The sequence below is a fragment of the Copadichromis virginalis genome, linkage group LG14, assembly GCF_057382275.1.
Source record: "Copadichromis virginalis isolate Kocher_CV1m ecotype Utaka linkage group LG14, C_Virginalis_male_GT1.1, whole genome shotgun sequence".
NCBI lineage: Eukaryota > Metazoa > Chordata > Actinopteri > Cichliformes > Cichlidae > Copadichromis > Copadichromis virginalis.
Window position 1 is genome coordinate 42961347 of NC_140631.1, and position 17938 is coordinate 42979284.

The following is a 17938-nucleotide window of genomic DNA, read 5'->3' on the forward strand; positions in this document are numbered from 1 at the left end:
GCACGATCGTCTCTAATCAGTCATCAGACCTGAGACGGCGACTCCGTCAGAGTCAGACGTCTGTATCTGTGAGTGTAATCAGATTACACTCACTGTGCCTTACTGTAGAGTCCCTGATTACATCACAGCGATCAGTCGGCGGTCACTGGTGGGTGTGACGGTGTCACAGTCGCAAAGACGATGAAACTATTTGCAAACTGAAACGAGGGTGTTTACAGTGTAATCAGATTACATTTAACCTCACAGGTGGAGAGTCAGTCGCTGAGTGATGTCACAGATTTCAAATCAAAGGTACCGTTAGGATTCACGCTCTGTGACGAGGACCGGCAGCTGTTCCTCTGAAGTCTGTGATGATGTCATGAACTGACTGATCAGCTGATCAGTGTTGAAGCTGCTTCCTGGATCAAGGCCTGTGCTGACCTCTGACCTCTGTGCTGTTACTGTGACCAATCAGATCTGAGCAGCTTTGGCTAAGTTGGTTCATCCTCCAGGGGGCGCTGCAGGGTTAGAGCTAGGGTAACCCTAACCCTCACTTTAGGACCAGGAGTAAAGGTCGTTGAAAGGGGAGGAGACATGCTGCTTCCAAACAGAGCGCCAGAGGGAGTGTACGCCCAGGGCGCCAAACAGGCTAGGACCGCCACTGCACCCGATGGATTAATAAAGTTTTATGTAATCTAATCTAATAACTTTGATCTCAGCCAAACCGATTTACTCACGAACAGACCTCCCTCTGGGCTTCTCTGCTTGGGCTGCTGCCCCCACGACCCGGCCCCGGATAAGCGGAGGAAAATGGATGGACGATGACATTTTTAAGTGACTTATGTATCATGTTTAACCTTTTCCAAATATGTGACGTCTTGATAAACCGAGCAGATATTTGAAGTTTACACAGAAACATTCTCGCCTGAAAATATCTTAAACGTTTATTTTGTGACCCAGAAAGATTAGTAAGAGTAATATTAAAACTGAGCAGCTGCCACCATTGTTGGAAACACTATGAATGCTGGGAACGCGGGCCACGAAGGATACACCGGACCCATCCTTCAAATCTGGAGAACAGGAGGACCCGTTTGGAGGAGTCTACAAATTTGGACAGCCTTTGCTGCGTCGCTGTAATCGGACTCAGGACGATGCAGCCTATGAATTTGGACATCGCAGGTGGCAGCAGGGAGCTGCTGCAGTGTCCCTGTTGGCCCACCAGGTGGTGCTGTGTGAGTGTGAACCATGTTTTCAGGCCTCATTGATCAGCGTAAACAAACAGCTGATCAGTCAATAATCTGCAGTCTGGACTTTTGAACATTTCAAACGTATTTTTACATAATTACATGAAAATAATAAAATGTTTCCATTTATTAAATACGATATAGAAACAACAACAACATGAATACACACATAAGACTGTGTGTGTGTGTGTGTGTGTGTGTGTGTGTGTGTGTGTGTGTGTGTGTGTCAAACTGGTTATGTACACTTTTGTCCTGAGCTGGTCTTCACTGTGAATACTTGTTTTTCATAGATTTTATTATAAATATTATTTTGTATCTTTTTACACTAAATGTAAATGTACACAAGTTGAGTCTGTTCATCTGGATGGTTTCAGTGGGAGAAACGTTTCATCATCATCAGCTGACGTCTTCAGTCTCAGCTGACTGCAGGTTCCAACCTTATAAACAGGACATTTGTACAATGACTGAAACCAGCAGCACTGAAGGAACAAAGGGCTGGGAGGTCACCTTCATCATAATTATGCAAATTCTCATGACCATTGATCAACAACCACTGATCAATAACCACGAGTCCCATTCACAGAGAGTTGGGGAATGGCTGCAATCACAGCAAGTAAGATGGCGACAGATGAACCCTTAGGCCCCTCCTCCATTCAGAGATGGTCTTTGCCTTTCACGTAAATGGAAGCCACTCGCATCACTTAGTAAATGTGTTTTAATTCTGTCATTTCTTGTTTTTAGTTTACTTCCTGTTTGGCTCTCGCAGCTCTTGCTGATTTGTTTGTTTATTACTGATAATTGTGTAAAAATCAAAAATATCACAAAACAAATCTTTCATTTACTTTTAAAATATTAATATTTCAGATGTTTATTTTGTTTTATTTATTAGTTGTAGTTATTTATTTTATAATATTTAACTTGAGATTGTTAAACTTTATTTGTTTTTGATTTTTAAAATGATTTTGTCGGTTTGTTTGTGTCTGCAGGGTGAGCGACCCACGCTAACCCTGCAGACACTCTTTGTTCTCAGGCCTTTGTTTCCACAGACAGTGTCTCTCTCACACACACGCACACACACACACATTCATCATCCAACCCATTTCTTTAAAGTCTGACCTGTTTTCATCTGAATATTTGGAGCACCCTCCCCCTCCCTCCCCCCAAAGAGAGCATGGACGACCTGAGAGCGTCTCAAACCTGCGTTCTCTCTAACGGCCACCAGGGGGCTCCACCTCTGAGAACTCGTACCTCGTACGAGCTGCGTCCAGCAGGAGAACATTTACTAAAATGTTTCTGTTTATTTCTGTAATTTGTCAACAAAACAACAAACAAATTTCACACATTAAGGACAGAAAGAGGACACCACCAGTTTACTGGGTGAAGGACTCACACCTGTCATAGTGCCCATCACTCGCATTCAGAGCGCTGCCGTGCTGTTTGTGAGGCGGGATTAGTCTGAACTGTGAATCATGCAAAGCTGCTCTACGTCAGTCCAGCACTCAAATCGTGGCGGTGAGGACGGGCCGGCGGGGGAAACAGGAAGTGCACAAAGATGTGAAACGGCTTCCCCATGATGGAGGACAGAGGAACAGCGTCTGACAGGACACAAGTCTAAGCAAAGGTCAAAGGGCAAAGAGGGATTACATGACTGTCGTTGCTAAGTAATTAACTCAACCGCTGCAACTAAAGTGGGCGGGGTCAAACGCCACAGTTCCTACAGGCTACAGAAATATTCTCACGTAGATGAGCAGCAGGCTGCTTATCACCAAAACGCCATCCAGTCAGCTCAGTCACCACTTTACACATTGTGATGTCATTCGCAGTCATGAGGATGTGGCGCCGTGACATCACAGAGCTGCCAATGGTTCGTTGTTCTTTAATGTTTAAAGTCCCTTGAAGTCAGGAAAAAAGTCCACAGACGCCATGCTTCCTGTCAGGTCACTTCCTGTCTGTCGTCTTCAGCTGTTGGATGCCTGCTCCGGCTTCAGTCTGATAGCCCAGGAGTTTGCAGAGACGATGTCGCCGCGGCGATGGACGCGGCAGGTGTAAACGCCTTCGTTGAACTCGTTGGCGACGATGCGCAAGTCTCGGTCCTTCATGACGATGTACCCTGGAATGGATGAGAGGATCTGCTCGCCATCTTTGTACCAGCTGCAGGAAAACCACAGACACCACAGACCTTTAAGCTTTCAGCTCCGCCCACAATCATTCAAACAGCTGTACAGAAAATGACCACAAGCCCCGCTCGTTAACTGTGACTCGTCCTGGCTCCTGAAACTCTCCGAGAAAGATTTTAACCTTGACGAGCTGTGTCCATGACCAGTGACGCCGCAGCATTAGCTTCAAAACATGAACAAGGAAAGTTTGAAGCCTAATCTTGAAAGTAGAGATAGTGTCTGTCTCCTGAATCCAAACTGGAAGCTGGTTCCACAGAAGAGGGGCCTGAAAACTGAAGGCTCAGTTATTGTAAATTTTATCAGGAAATGATCAGACAGGAAACTCTGTTACATGTTCAGTTTCTATGCCACATGTTAAAACAAGATCTAGAGTGTGATTAAAGTGGTGGGTGGGTTCTTTTACATGTCGACAGAAGCCAGTTGAGTCTAATAACAGATTAAATGCCATGTTGAGGCTGTCATTCTTAGCATCTACATGTTAAAATCACCCACAATAATGATTACGCCAGCATTGATGAGCTGACCTGATTTTGGGGGGTGAGCGGGTGCTTTTGGTCCCACAGCGGAAACCCACCACCTTTCCCCGAGGAACCATCTTGATCTTCATGTTGGCTGCCGGCGGTGTTGCTGTAGTGACCACCTCCAGAGGCTCTGCAGTGGGAACAGGATGGAGACGGGCAATGAGCGTCGTGCGGGCTTCTGTGAGGGTGTCAGAGGTCAGAGGGGCCTCACCGTAGCAGAAATCACAGCGCTGAGGACAGTTCTTCTTCATGAACGTCTTCCTTCGCTCGCAGAAGCCGAGCCGAGCCCACGGGTCGCAGACTCGCTTCTTATCCAGACAACCTGCAGAGCGACAGACGTGTCCAGTCACTTAAACACAACAAACACACGTCACATGATGCAGCGGCGTGTTTCCGCCTGTCTGCATCAGGGGATGTTTATTTCTGATCGGTCAGAGCAGTTTCCCCTCAGTCCACCTTAAATATCTCAAATGCATAAATGTGCTGTTTCCCAGCTTTGCAGCGAACAGCTGTAAACCTGACTGAAGCAGGACGAGCTCGTTTCCGGCCGCGCTGGGGTTTACCGTAGAGTCTCTGGATACCCCACACGTCGTCCTGGGCGATGTTCCTCTGTCCGGTGTAGGTGGCGTTGGGATGCATCAGAGCCTGAGGGTCTCTGGAGTGCCACAAACCCAGAGCGTGGCCGATCTCGTGTGCCGCCACCTGGACCAGGTCGTTCAGCCAGACTCCTGCAGGAGGAGATTTTTACATCCAATCATTATCATCCTCAGAGCGCCGGCTGCAGGATGGTAATGACGTGTTCTCAGAGGAGCGTCACTCCTGCTGCAGCCTCCTACAAACAGACCACGCCCACCACACTCGCACAATGATCTCTGAGGTTTCTGCTGTGCTCTTCCTGTCTGTCATGTTTCAGGAGTTTGTTTAGATTTTTATCATTTAAGAAGCATTGAGGAATAAATCCTGTCACGATACCAGCGCTGCTGTTTATAACACACACACATGTTATAAACTCAAAAAGTGAGGAACACCTAAAACAACATTTGTGCTGTTTCTTTCATCTCTCAGACTACGGTGGCCTTCTAGGAACACACTAAACACACACAGAACCATCCTACGTGCTCCAACCTTGTTTCCAGCTGAAGCGCGACTTCCCGAGGATCCAGAACTCGTGGTTGTCAAAGTGAATTTCTCCCCGTGGTGGCAGGAAGGCGTGCGCCAGCTCGCCGTTCAGCCCATCGAAACACGGGTGGAGAGGAGACCACCAGCAGTCCGTGTGGTTGAAGGTGTAGAAACCTGGAAATAGGAAACTGAAGTGGAACATCTCAGAGGACGAAAGCAGAGCTCCTCATCCTGCAGACGTGTTCGTGTCCTTTCATGAGGACGACCTACTGAACGCACTTCTTTAATTACCACCAGCAACATGTAGCTGCAGCCTTCACCAGCAGGGGGCAGAGTTTTACTCTTACCGCCGCTTCGTCCAGAACCTTCAGCTTGTCCAGAACCTTCAGCTTGTCCAACCCACTAGTAAAGGTTCGGCTGACTCACTACGCCATCTTGTGGTACAAACTGGTATAACATGAAACAACAGCCTGTCTCCATTTTAATATCAGCTGATATCTGTTCAACACAACATCGATGCCATCTCTCCACCTTCTGTTGATACTTTGGTTGGTTTTTCTAAGGTTTGAATCACTTTGAACACAGGCAGTTACAATTACGAGGCAATTTTTTAATGATATGGACTAATCTTGTATTAAAATAAAGTACCTGTGACCTGTTTAGTGCCAGGGTTAGGGCTCTAATCCATCACTTTAAGCAGAAGTTGGCCCTTTTCAAATGAAGTCTCCCACACAGAGAGAGGTGCGTGTTAACCTGACCCTGTGGGTCCACAGCCAGTTAAACGTTCAGTCCTACCGATGGTGATGTCAGCGGTAGCGTTGCCGTCAGTAACCTCGGTGAAGGTCAGCGGAGACACGTCACTCCACTTTGTGAAGGCGATGCCGATGGCCTTCCTGGTGTCCTCCACATTCAGGGTGTTGGGGAACTTGATGATCCTGAGATGGAAGAGACAGACAGATAACTGGACTCTGATTGGTCCTCAGAGAATGATGCTCCGCCTCCTCTGATTTCAGTTGTGTGATTGGTATAGAAATACAATGGGAGGGCAATCAGTGAGGTAGGTACTCATCAGCATGGAATCAGGAAACAAACGAGCCAATCACGATGCTGCGCCATTCGCTTTCTTCATCGTCATCTATGAACGTTTTTCAGTCGTTAACAAAAAAACCCCCAAAAAAACTGGTTGTCAAAGAAAGGACAAAATGTTGTTCCAGTCACCCGGGCTCCGCCTGCTACTACAGGCCCTTTACCTGCATGGAAGGAGCCAGAATGAAAATAACCACCCAAATAACTGCCTGCAGGCGTTACAGCGAAGGGTCCTGAGTGTCAAGATTGTTTCTAGACTTTGACCTGAGGCTGCTGCTCCTGCTGCCGACGATGAGGAGGAGGAGGAAGGGTTGGTTCCTGCGCTGTTTATTGGTTAGACTCTCGGACACCAGAGATTATTCTCTGCCTTGTGGTTTATATTCTGCTCTTTATTTTTGACTTGTATAAATTGGAGGCCGAACACGAGGCTCTGTGTGAGGGTCACTTTCTCTGTTCAGGCTCCTGCTGGGTGACATCCTGAATCACTGTAGATATGACAGCCAGCAGGCCCTCAGTATTAGCTTGAATTTCAGGCTCCAAATGTTTACCTTCATAATTAAATATTCTACACGTAGAATGTGCTTTAATACAAGCTGTGGCAGAGGTCCAACCAATAAACGCTGAAATGCAGCAAAATAATAGAAAGACGCAGAATTAGACGATGACGACATTAAATCTTTAACTTACACATGATCTTAGAGGACGATTAGAGAAACAGAGCATTTTGAAGTTCCTGACCTTGTAAAAGCACACGTGATGACCTCAGAGCTTCACTGAATGAATTACAGGATGTTACTAAGTCTGCACAGGTGTTTCTCTACCTGTACGTGATGTTATGGTGAGTCCACTTGTGTCCTAGAGGGTTGATGGCATAGCGTTTGCTTCTTGCTGCTCGGTCCCCGAACACCTCCATTGATCTGCTGCTGTCAGACATCTGAAACACAGCAAACATGCAGAGTTAATAACCAATCAGCTTCCTTAAAATCAGTTGCAGTGCCTCTAGCGTCCAGCAGAGGCAGCACTGAGTCAGTCCTCATAGACTCCCGTTTTTAAACTTTACAGCAGAATTAAACACGTTTACAGCCAGATACACAAACTGTTTGGTCTCTGTGGATACGCGACGTCTGGACCGTGTTTGTGCTGTTGGGGCCTTTGTAATGACATCATCTGACCAATAATATGTCTGCTGTGAGGTCACTGTACTAACAGAGCGTCCACAAGGCTGAGCTCTGGGTTTAATGCGGCAAAATGGAGGATTTTGATTGTATAGTACTGAGCCCTAACTGGCCCGTGTCTGTGGATGCAGACCAGCTCATGACTCAGCCATGCTGGCTTTGCTGGCTGAGGCTGTTTTATCGAGCACGGCGAGCTCCGTCTGGAGGTTTTCTGTTATTGATGATTTGACACCACCTGTAGTTTCAGGAGGTCATAGGTCACATGAATGACTGGTTTTACCAAAGTCAGGAGCTGATGCAGCTGCAGCGTTTTGGCCTAGCAATAACTTCCTGACCTCTGTGATTTCCTGTGACTATTTCAAAATAAAAGCTCAAGTCTCAGCAGCCGTGCATGATACGCTGTTCAAACAGAAACAGAAATACTGCAGCGCTCTAATGAAACAGGAGACTCTGGAAGGCTCTGTGCACAGATGTGGACAGATGTGGCAGTAGGGTGATTCCATACAGATGTGAAACACTTCCTTCTTTGTCTCTTTCATGTGTGGCTTTGATGTGCTGTGATTCCCCCCCCCCCCCTCCCCACGTTTCTGTCAGCCACATGTGAACTCGGCTGAACCTCCTTTGCCTCCACGTTTCACTCGCTAGAAAGTCTGCTCACACATCTGAGCGCTCAGACAGAAAGGACCCCACAGGCTCCACCCAGCGCCCCTTGCTATGTGGACACCACCTACAGGTTCTGCTTTGGCGCTGTTCATTCACACGTTTATGCTCTGCTCCCAGCAGCTGTTTGCTGTTACTGCAGGAAACTTGCAGAGCGCCATCTGGTGGACAGACTGTGCAACACCAACACTCCAAGCCTGGCTGAATGGTGTTTCTCCTGTTATCAGTGCTGACACTGACAGATCAGCTCACAGATAACATCAGCAGCCTCACGTTTGTGACACCGAACAGCAAAAGTTGAATATTTGATCTGTTTCTGATCTGGATCGACTGAAGGAACCAAAACTGTGATAACGACGGGTGAGTTCAGACTGACAGCAGACTGCAGGTGATGCTAACACCCCGGGGACCTGAGTGTGACTGAGGAAACAAACCTAAGACCTGCCTGGAGTCCGTTTCACAGGAATCGTCAGACTTACAGAGTTTGATCAGATTTCAGACAGTGTGAACGTTTCTACACTGAGTCTGAGACACGAAGCAGTAAACATTTTAATTAGCAGTGCAGGACTGTGTGAGGTCACCTCTATGCTCTGCAGGCTTTTAAAGGCTCATTCTAAATATTCAAACCAAACCAGTCAGCTATTTCATGGAAAATCATCTCAGCAAAGTCAACTTAAGATGTTTAAAGAATCATTCCAAAAGTTTTAATGAGCACAAAGAAATGGCAGAACCACAGAGACCACAAAACGTCTGCAAACGTCTTCAGAGAGCTTTGTGGAAAACAGACTCAGACCACATCACAAAGAGACGCAGCGAATAAAAAGATTACAGCGCAGACACACTCTCATCACGTTTCAATTTTGTTTCCTGACTTTAAATAGAAGAAAATCTTGTAAAACCGTTTCACAGATTTACGTTTCAGTGACTTTTCAGACCCAGAAATCAGCTCCCCACCCACTCTCACAAAAGCTGCAAACTGATGTTGGAGTCAGTTGCTGTCTGACCTTCAGGGTCCCTCAGCTGAGAGCCAATCACGTGACTCCAATCACGTGTTTTTTTTAGTTTGATGTGTGAAAGAGTAAAAAACGCTCAGATTCATCTTCAGTTTATCGTCAGAGAGAAAGAAAAGCGCAAAATCATCTGAACTCAGAAACTTCATCATTTCTAAGTCTGAGCGAATAAGAGCCGGCTCCAGCGCCAGGGTGAAGAGGAGGAGGGTTATGACCTGTGTCTGACCTCGGGCTGACTGCGCGCTCTTTGTTCTCTACCAGTTTGTCTGAAGTCGGTCCCGACACTGACCTTCATCATCACCATCATCATCATCATCATCATCAGCTGAACGGGGTCCATGGCGAGTCTCGGACCGCGTGCCCGTCAATATATCAGTCAAACAATCGATCGGTGAGCGCGTGCGTCATCCCACGGAGTTTCCAGGCGCGCAGATTTACGCACGCACACTCCGCGGAGCTAAAAGTCGCGCAAGCTCCACTTCAGGCAGAAAATCAAAAAGCGGGAAAGATCCGAACCCCGGAGACCCGACCCGACCCGCTCCGTGCGCGTGCTCAGCGTGGTCCGGGACCCGTGGGAGGAACGCGCTCCGCTGGGGAACAAACTGAGTGAAGTTCCCGGAGTGTCCGCTCGCTGCTGCAGCGGGGCTGGTCCGGAGGGGCGGGGTCAGGTGAGGAGAACAGTTTAACCCTTTCCCACCGGAACCACAGTTCTGTTTAAGCACTGAGCTCACTCAGCGGATAAACAAACCAGACCCGCTCCCGGTGTTTCCCTCTGGGGCCTCAAGGGCTCCAGACTGCAGGTTGGGCCACCCTGAGGTGTTTTCCCAGCAGCAGCGGTCCAGATGTGCAGCAGTTGTTTCGTCTCTGCTAAGAACATCTGTCCAAACACTCAACAGCTTCCTGTGAGGGAGACACGAAAACAGCAAAAACCAAAAATCGTTTACAAACTGAGAAATACTAACAAAACAGACCTGTAGACCTAAAAATACACACATCAAAAACTCCTTACAAATACTGCACTACTAGTACTACACACACACACACAAAGGTCCTGCGATTGAACAGGTTGAACTCGCTGCAGGTTTCTATCCGTTTATGACTTTACAGAAATAATTAAGAGAAAAAACATGATGTGGGAGGATTCAGAAGAGAAACCTGCGATAAAACTCAACAACGTGTGGAGTTCCCCAAGGCTCCGTCATCGGTCCTCTGATGCTGATGGTCTGGCTTTATTGATCTGCTTCATGCCATCTTTTGATGGGCCTTACATGTTTAGACTTTCAGTTTGGGGTTGAGGAGCATCCACAGTTAGCTGCTTATTCACACAGCAGCGATGGAAACATCCAGTCACGTTTTCTGTTGAGACTTGTGCTCTGAATGTGGTTGTGACCTTTTTTACACACCCACAGTCATTAATATTAAAGTATTGATTAATGTGGCTGAAGCAACAGAAAGACAAAGCCCTGCTGATGGATTAATTCTGGATGTCTTATTGCCTAAATTAATCTGGGAGGGGTGAATTAATCACTCCTTGCAGCCCCCTCAATACCCCCCCCCCCCCCCCCCCCCCCCGGCCCGGCTTGCATTGTTGTCTTGTTTATCTCTCCGCCCACACTTGGCGTCTCTGTCCAGCTCGCGGTCACCTTCACTCTGACAAAGTGCCTGCAGAGGCATCTTTAGAGGAGCTCATCATATGGTGCATGTTAAGCAGCTCATTAACACTGCATTGTGAGCTGAATGAGGTTTGAATGTTGGCAGCTGAGCGGCCTGGCAGATTCCCATCATGCACTACAACACTGCTGTGACCTCACACCGACTCACTCTGTGCTGGCAGGGTGAGAATCGATCGATACGTTGACAGAAACCTGAAACCAAAATTCATCCGAGAGGCAGTTTGTTAGAAAGTCAGTGATCTCCTGAGGAAAGTGAAGGTCAAACTGAGAGAAGAGCCGTGATTACGCTTTGGTCCCTGAATGTCTCATCATCACTCTTTCTTCACCCTGACGTTAGTCTGCAGGACTTGTATTTTCCACATTTCTCGAAGAGCTGCAAACACACCGTGCTCTCCGGCCAGGAGACGGTTCTGCAGCAGGTACTGCTGATACTGAGACTGCTGACATCACACGCAGTGCCATCCAACCTGTCTTTGTCTTTATTGTCACTATAAATACATGAAATATAATGAGATCAATGAGATCCTTTTGACAACAGTCATTCACATCATTGCACCTGTAACTCTAATGTGACACCATCACATGTGACGGTGGCAGAACGAGGTGGACGCACCTGAGCGGCATAAACGATCACGCTGTTCCTGCATTGAAAGGGTGAACGAGGTTTTTGGGAAGTGTTCAGTTGTGTGTGTGTGTGTGTGTGTGTGTGCGTGTGTGTGTGTGTGTGTGTGTGTGTGCGCGCGCGCGCGCATCGTGACAGCCACAGAGTAATAACAGAATCCTGAAAAGTATTGAAATGTGTTCGCCTCCGCCGTGTGTTTATCAAAGTGGACAGAACAAAAGAGACCTGACTTCAGAGCATGGAGAGATTACTGCCCACTGAACATCGTGGATCCTCTGTGGAGGTCGTCAAGAGCTCCAGATTCCTCGGTGTCCACCTGGTCCCTCAACACCAGCTCCATAACTAAGCTCTGCTTCCTGAGGAAGCTGGGAAAGCCCATCTCCCTCCATCCATTCTCACCACCATCTACAGAGAGACTATCGAGAGCATCCTGAGCAGCTGCATCACTGTCTGGATGGTAACGGCACCGTATCGGATCACAATGCTCTACAACTGTTAGTGAGAGCAGCTGAGAGGATCATTGGAGCCATCACAGAGGCCTGTCACACCTGCTGAATCGGCAAAGCCACCAGCATCGTGGAGGACCCCACACACACTCTGCTATCACTTCCAGCATAAATGAAGACAGGAAACTAAACAGCAGTGACGTTTGTAGGGTTACTGAAGTTGGGCTAGCTGCTATATAATGATGTGCTACGTGCTCGCTAGCGACACAGCTATGTTAGCATAATATAAACAGTGAAGCTGGAGGACGAACACTAACACTTTTCCACTTATAAAAGTTAACGTGAAGGTTCTTCATGGTTAGAGACAAATGTAATCGCATGGCAGGATGCTGTAAACGGACCAAACTTCAGTCAGGAGAACAACTGAGATAATCCATCCACAATACGAGGTTAGTCATTAATATACTGCAACAACGTGGTCAAAGGAGCTTGCAAAGAAAAGCGTCTGGACTTCTTTAAGTTACTTGAAGACGTTTCACCTCTCATCCGAGAAGCTTCTTCAGTTCTAAGGTCAAATGGTGGAGAGTCCCAGATTTAAACCCAGTGGGAGTGACCCCCCAAAGAGGGACAAAAGGACCCCCTGACCCTAGAACTCAAGAAGCTTCTTCAGACAAGACAGTAACGCGTTATGCGTTACTGTAATCCGATTACTTTTTTCAAGTAACGAGTAAAGTAAGGGATTACTATTTCAAAAAAGGTAATTAGATTACCGTTACTTTCCCGTAGGAACGCTGCGTTACTGCGTTACTAAAACCGTGATTTTTTGCGAGAATGTCTCATGACAGTGACGTAAGCGAGTGCGCCGTTCGTGACAACAGCTGTGTGCAGATCAACAGTGGATCATATATCAAGGGGAGAGAGTATGAGCGTGCAGCGTTTAGAGCGTGGAAGTACTGACCTTACTTTGAGTTTGATTCCATAAAAAGTGACAAAAACATTAGTGTCCGCTGTGCGTGGGAAGAAAACTTCTTTTTACAGCGAAAAAACCCCTAAACTTCCAACAAGCACCGAGTAGCTACGATGGGAATATAAAACTCACAGAGAAACTCGCAGATCCTTCCACTGACGGCTGCAGCACACCTGCACCAGGGTAAACCTCCGCCTGCCCCACTCCTGCTAAACAGGTGAAAATAGAGCAACAGGACCGCTGAGTCTTTGACTTTATTTATGTTCTGCTGTGTTTTACTTGCATCTATTTGAAAGACTGAGTGTAAACACAAAAAACATTTTATTTTATGTGCTGGAATGTGCAGAAAATAGGTTTAAATGTTAAACTAATTTCTTCCAGTCAGAGAGTGTTGCATATAATTTAATTTTTGCTTGATGCATAAAGATTAAAACTGATAAAACAAGTTTAAAAAGAGACTTTTCCATTTGATTACATTTTGTATGATGGATTATGCAGAAAAAGTAGAATTGGGATTGAAGCGATTGAAGATCTATCGTAAGGGTCCATAATCCCAGTCCACGAGGGCCGGTGTCCCTGCAGGTTTTAGATGTGTCCTCGAACCAATACAGGTGGTTTAAATTGATAAATTAGCTCCTCAACATGTCCTGTAGTTCTCCAGAGGCCTGGTAATGAACTAATCATGTGATTCAGGTGTGCTGACCCAGGGTGAGATCTAACACCTGCAGGGACACCGGCCCTTGTGGACTGGGATTGGGGACCCCTGATCTATCGCGTCATTACCTATTGAGGGTGTAAAGTAACTAAGTAACTAATTACTTTCAAAAATAAGTAATCAGTAAAGTATTACTTTTGGGGGGGAAGTAATCAGTAATTAGTTACTGATTACTTTTTTCAAGTAACTTGACCAACACTGGTCGTCAGCATACAGGTGATAGGAAATATGATTGTTAAAAAAAGAGAACTGAACCAAAGACAGATCCCTGAGGGCCCCACAAAGCAGAACAGCAAAACACCTCTCAGAAAAATGTGACATGAACCATTTTAAATCATCAGCAGAGGAACTCTTCTCCATTGTTTATGGGAATGTCCTAAAATCCAGGAATTTTGGAAAGATGTCATCAAATGTCTGACTGAAGTGTTTAAGGTAAAAATTCCTTTAAATGGTAAACTCTGTGTACTTGGAATATACCCAAGGGGATTTAAGCAACTGGAAAAACAAACTAAATTACTGGACTATGGACTACTTCAAGCCAGAAGAGCCATTGCACTAAGAGGATGCTCCCTCCATGGGACTCTGGAAGAAGGAAATTGCAGGCTCTAGGCCTGGAAAGACTAACATATATTGCAAAAACTGGGACTTTGTGAATATGTGGAAGCCATATATGGACATTTCAGGGAGTGGAGGTGAAGGATGTTTATGAGAAAGAAGGAAAAGAAGAAGGGAAGGAGGGGAAAATCTTGTTTATCCTTATCTGTAATTCCTTGTATTTTTGTATTACTGTGAGAACTATGCTCATTCTACATTTGAATATGATGTAGGCAGGTTTGATGTATGGATGGGTGTGTGAATGTGAGGTTGTTCAAATATTTGTTTGTATTGTACAACAGAAAATTTCCTGTAACAGGAGCGTACTGGGTCAGCCTTGGGAGCTGCTTAGCTCTGTAGCCCAGTCTGATGCTAGAGTACAGCTTGTCCAACGTGTTGAATCTTCTGGTAGTGCAATTTACACCTTGATGGAATTTCTGCAGCGCTATCTTCGATCCACATGATTGAAGTCCCCGCAATAATAAAACTGCATTTGGGGGGGGGGTGCTACTACAATAAATACAGTTATAAGCACAGTTTAGGAGGTGGGACTGTTGGTTGCATTATAGTATGAATAAAAATACGGTTTATAAATAAGGTGTAATGTCCATGGGTGTTGGCAGTGCAGTTATGCTCCGATCAGGGTGGAGGTAGGGGATGTTTGATAGCCTGTGGGTAAAAACTTCTGTTGAGTCTGTTTGTCTTCGTCCTGATGGACCTGTAACGTTTACCAGAGGGAAGGGGGGGAGTGAGTGTCCAGGGTGTGAGGGGTCCTTGATGATGATGCTGGCTTTCTGCTGAAGTCTGCCAGTATAAATGTCTCTGAGGGGGTCAGTGAGGTGCCGATTGCCCGCTCTGCTGCCCTCACCACCCGCTGCAGTTTCCTCTTGCCCTCCATGGTGCAGCAGTTGAACCAGAGTGTGCAGCAGGAGGTCAGAAATCTCTCGATGGTGGAGCGGTTGTGGTTAATTAGCAGTCTCTGGGGTAACTGGGCCTGACGTAGTTTCCTGAGGAAGTACAGCCATTGTTGTGCTTTCCCTACCTGGTGGGAGATGTTTGTGGACCAGGTGAGGCCGGCCGAGATGTGGGCTCCGAGGAACTTAAAGCTCTCCACCCTTTCTACCTCCTCCATCAATGTAGAGGGTGGAGTGCTCAGTCGATTACCATCTCCTTGGTCTCGGCTGTGTTCAGATGCAGGTTGTTGTCGTCATCGCTTCAGATGCTGAACCTCCTCTCTGTAGCTGAATCATCGCTGTTGTCGATCAGTCCTATGATGGTGGTGTCAGCAAATTTTATAATGGTGTTACTGGTGTGGATTGGTGAACAGTTATGGGAGAAAAGTGAGTATAAGAGGGGACTGAGGACACACCCCTGTGGGACACCTACATTCAGGATGAGGGTGGAGGAGGTGTGCTCTCCCATCCTGATGTTCTGGGGTCACGCAGGAAGTCCAGTATCCAGCTGCACAGTGAGCTGCTGAGTCATGAGTTGCTTATTAACCAGTTTGTGGGGTTGGACTGTGTTGAAGGCAGAGCTGGTCCACAAACAGCATTCTCACACAGGTGTTGCTACTGTCCAGGTGAGGGCTGTGTGAAGAGCTGTTATTATGGCGTCCTCTGTCGACCTGTTTGCCCAGTATGTAAACTGGTGTGGATCGAGGTCTGCAGGGATGGCAACTTTAATGTGTGACATGATGAGCTGTTCAAAACATTTGGTAATTATGGGTGTTCAAGCAACTGGATGATAGTCATTCAAGCAGCTCACTTTGCTCTTCTTGGGCACTGGAACGATGGTGGCTGACTTAAGGCAGGATGGTACTACCGACTGTAGCAGTGAGTGTCTTGATCCCCTGCCACAGGTTTCTGGAGTTGTTTGTGTTCCTTGCTGTTTGTATTTGCGCTCGGCTTCTTTTATGCCTTTAAGCAGAGAGTGGCGTGCCTCTTTGTAGACTTGCTGGTCTCCTGATCTGAAGGCGCTGTCACGTGCTCTTAGTAGGGCTCTCACCACACTGTTGAGCCATGGCTTCTGTTTCGGGAACACTGTAACAGTCTTTGTTGTTGTTATACTCTCACTACAGAAGTTGATGTATGAGAGTACGGCAGATGTGTGGCCCTCCAAGTCTTCTGCAAATACACTCCAATTCGTGTTATCAAAACAGTCCCGTAGGGCTGTGGTGGCTTCCACGGTCCACACTCGTACTGTTTTTTCAGATGGTTTTTGCCTTTGAATTAGAGGTCTATAAGCAGGGATCAGGGACAGAGAGAGATGGTCAGAGAGTCCGAGATGAGGCGGGGAGGGCTTTGTAAGCATCTGGGATGTTGGTGCAGACTTGGTCCAGTGTGTTGTTTTCCCTCGTTGGAAAGCTCACGTTTTTAAAAAAAATCCAGGCGGGACAGATTTCAGGTTTGCATGGTTAAAATCTCCAGCCACGATCACAGCGCAGTCCGGGTGTGTTGTTAGCTGTTTATTAATGGAGCACTGGAGTAGCTCCATGGCTGACTTAGCATTAGCTTGCAGCGGCACATAAACTGCTATTATTGTGATCGCTGTGAGCTCGCTCGGCAAGTAGAAGGGTCTACACTGAACCATCATGTACTCTGTGTCCGGACAGCAGTGGACGACTTTAACTGTGTTGTTGGTGCACCAGTTATTGTTCACAAACACTAGCAGACCTCCTCCGGACTCTTTGTTCCTGTCCGCTCTGAATGTAGCGTGGCCCGCTAGCTCAATGATCATAACAGAATAATCCAAACAGTGTAAGGTGATCCGCAGTCGTAGCTCATCCATCTTGTTATTTAGTGACCGTGAGTTGGTGAGGAAGAGACTCGGAATAGCCGGTCTGTGTGGGTTAGCACATAGCCTAGCACTCAGCCCTGCTCTCTTCTGTTTCCTGTGCCTCCGTCGCCTACGCCACTTCAGCGGTGGTATGGTGGAATTAGAGTCCGTGTCCCTCCGGATCTCAGGGGGAATTGAGTCCCAGTCATTGTCAGCAAAGGTTAGCATAGTTAGCATTAGCAGTTGGTGGAAGGTAAACAACAGTGTACTCCCTTGGTACGTAAAAGGGTCTGCAATTCATTTACTCCAGGTCAGGGAAGCAATGGCTGTCCACAGTAACTGTGTCTGTACAGCAGTTATTGTTGATCTACACACACCCCACCTACTCTTCTCTAACCACGGTCCTGATTTAGCACCATGTTGTTAAGTCCGTTAGCTTGATGGCTGAATTCGGGATGAATGGATGAAGTCAGGATTCTGTGATCATAAGTACACAGCTATCCCTAATGGTGCAATCTGTCACAACCTGGAGCCTTAGTTCGTCCATTTTGTTGAAGAGGGATCTGGCATTGCTGATGAAAAGACCGGGAAGCGCTGGTTTATGAGGTTGTCTCTGTAATTCCAGCTCTGCAACCTCACTTCTGCTTCCTTTCCTTGCACCACCTTCACTGCCTTGTGCTCTGAGCTGAAGGAGCACCTGCAATGCTGGAGGACGTGTAAGTGTTATCCATCTTAGTTCTCCTTTAAAAGCACTTTGAATTATTTTTACTGGGTTTTATTTAGCGTGACTTCAGATGCATCGATGCTAAATGAAGAATTCTGCTCCTGCAGCTCTGCTGGAGTGACTGCAGGCTTCCTGAAGGAAGTTCAACCAAATGCCCAATGAGTACAGAAAATGAGCCAGGTGCCAACAGGTGGGCTTCCTGTTCAGGTGCACCCGAGGGCTCATCGTCTCCCATCTTTGAGTATAATAACTATGAATGGAGATCTCCACCCCACATAGCAGAAACTGAACTGTTGTTTTCATACTTTTTAAACAAACCTGAGGAAACACCCTCACAGCTTACAGCCTCTCAGGTAACACCTGCTGGGTATCCCATCATGTCTCAGTGTTTCTGGCCCACTGCCCGGGGCCCACGGCTTCCTGGCTCGAGTCCAGCTGGCTCGGAGGCCCG

At 46.9% G+C, this 17938-nt stretch overlaps 1 protein-coding gene across 1 annotated transcript; it reads right to left on the reverse strand.

Annotated features, from left to right (window-relative positions):
• Window positions 1–2407: 2407 nt before the first annotated feature.
• mmp23bb (matrix metallopeptidase 23bb) lies at window positions 2408–9608 on the reverse strand. Its single transcript, XM_085431063.1, has 8 exons — window positions 9261–9608; window positions 6948–7060; window positions 5836–5975; window positions 5047–5214; window positions 4485–4649; window positions 4133–4243; window positions 3925–4051; window positions 2408–3374 (listed from the first exon to the last, which is right to left on the reverse strand). The coding sequence occupies exons 1-8, from the start codon at window positions 9309–9311 to the stop codon at window positions 3182–3184; spliced, it is 1068 nt and encodes a 355-aa protein (XP_085287189.1). The 5' UTR covers window positions 9312–9608; the 3' UTR covers window positions 2408–3181.
• Between the last annotated feature and the right edge of the window lie 8330 nt (window positions 9609–17938).

Bases quoted from the DNA above. Each gene is read 5' to 3' on its own strand.
- mmp23bb (XM_085431063.1), bottom strand. From the start codon at position 9,311: ATGGACCCCGTTCAGCTGATGATGATGATGATGATGATGGTGATGATG. The intron at 7,061-9,260 runs GTCAGTGTCGGG...GCTGTGTTTCAG, and splicing joins TGATGATGGTGATGATGAAG to ATGTCTGACAGCAGCAGATC. The intron at 4,052-4,132 runs GTGAGGCCCCTC...TTCCCACTGCAG, and splicing joins GCGCTGTGATTTCTGCTACG to AGCCTCTGGAGGTGGTCACT.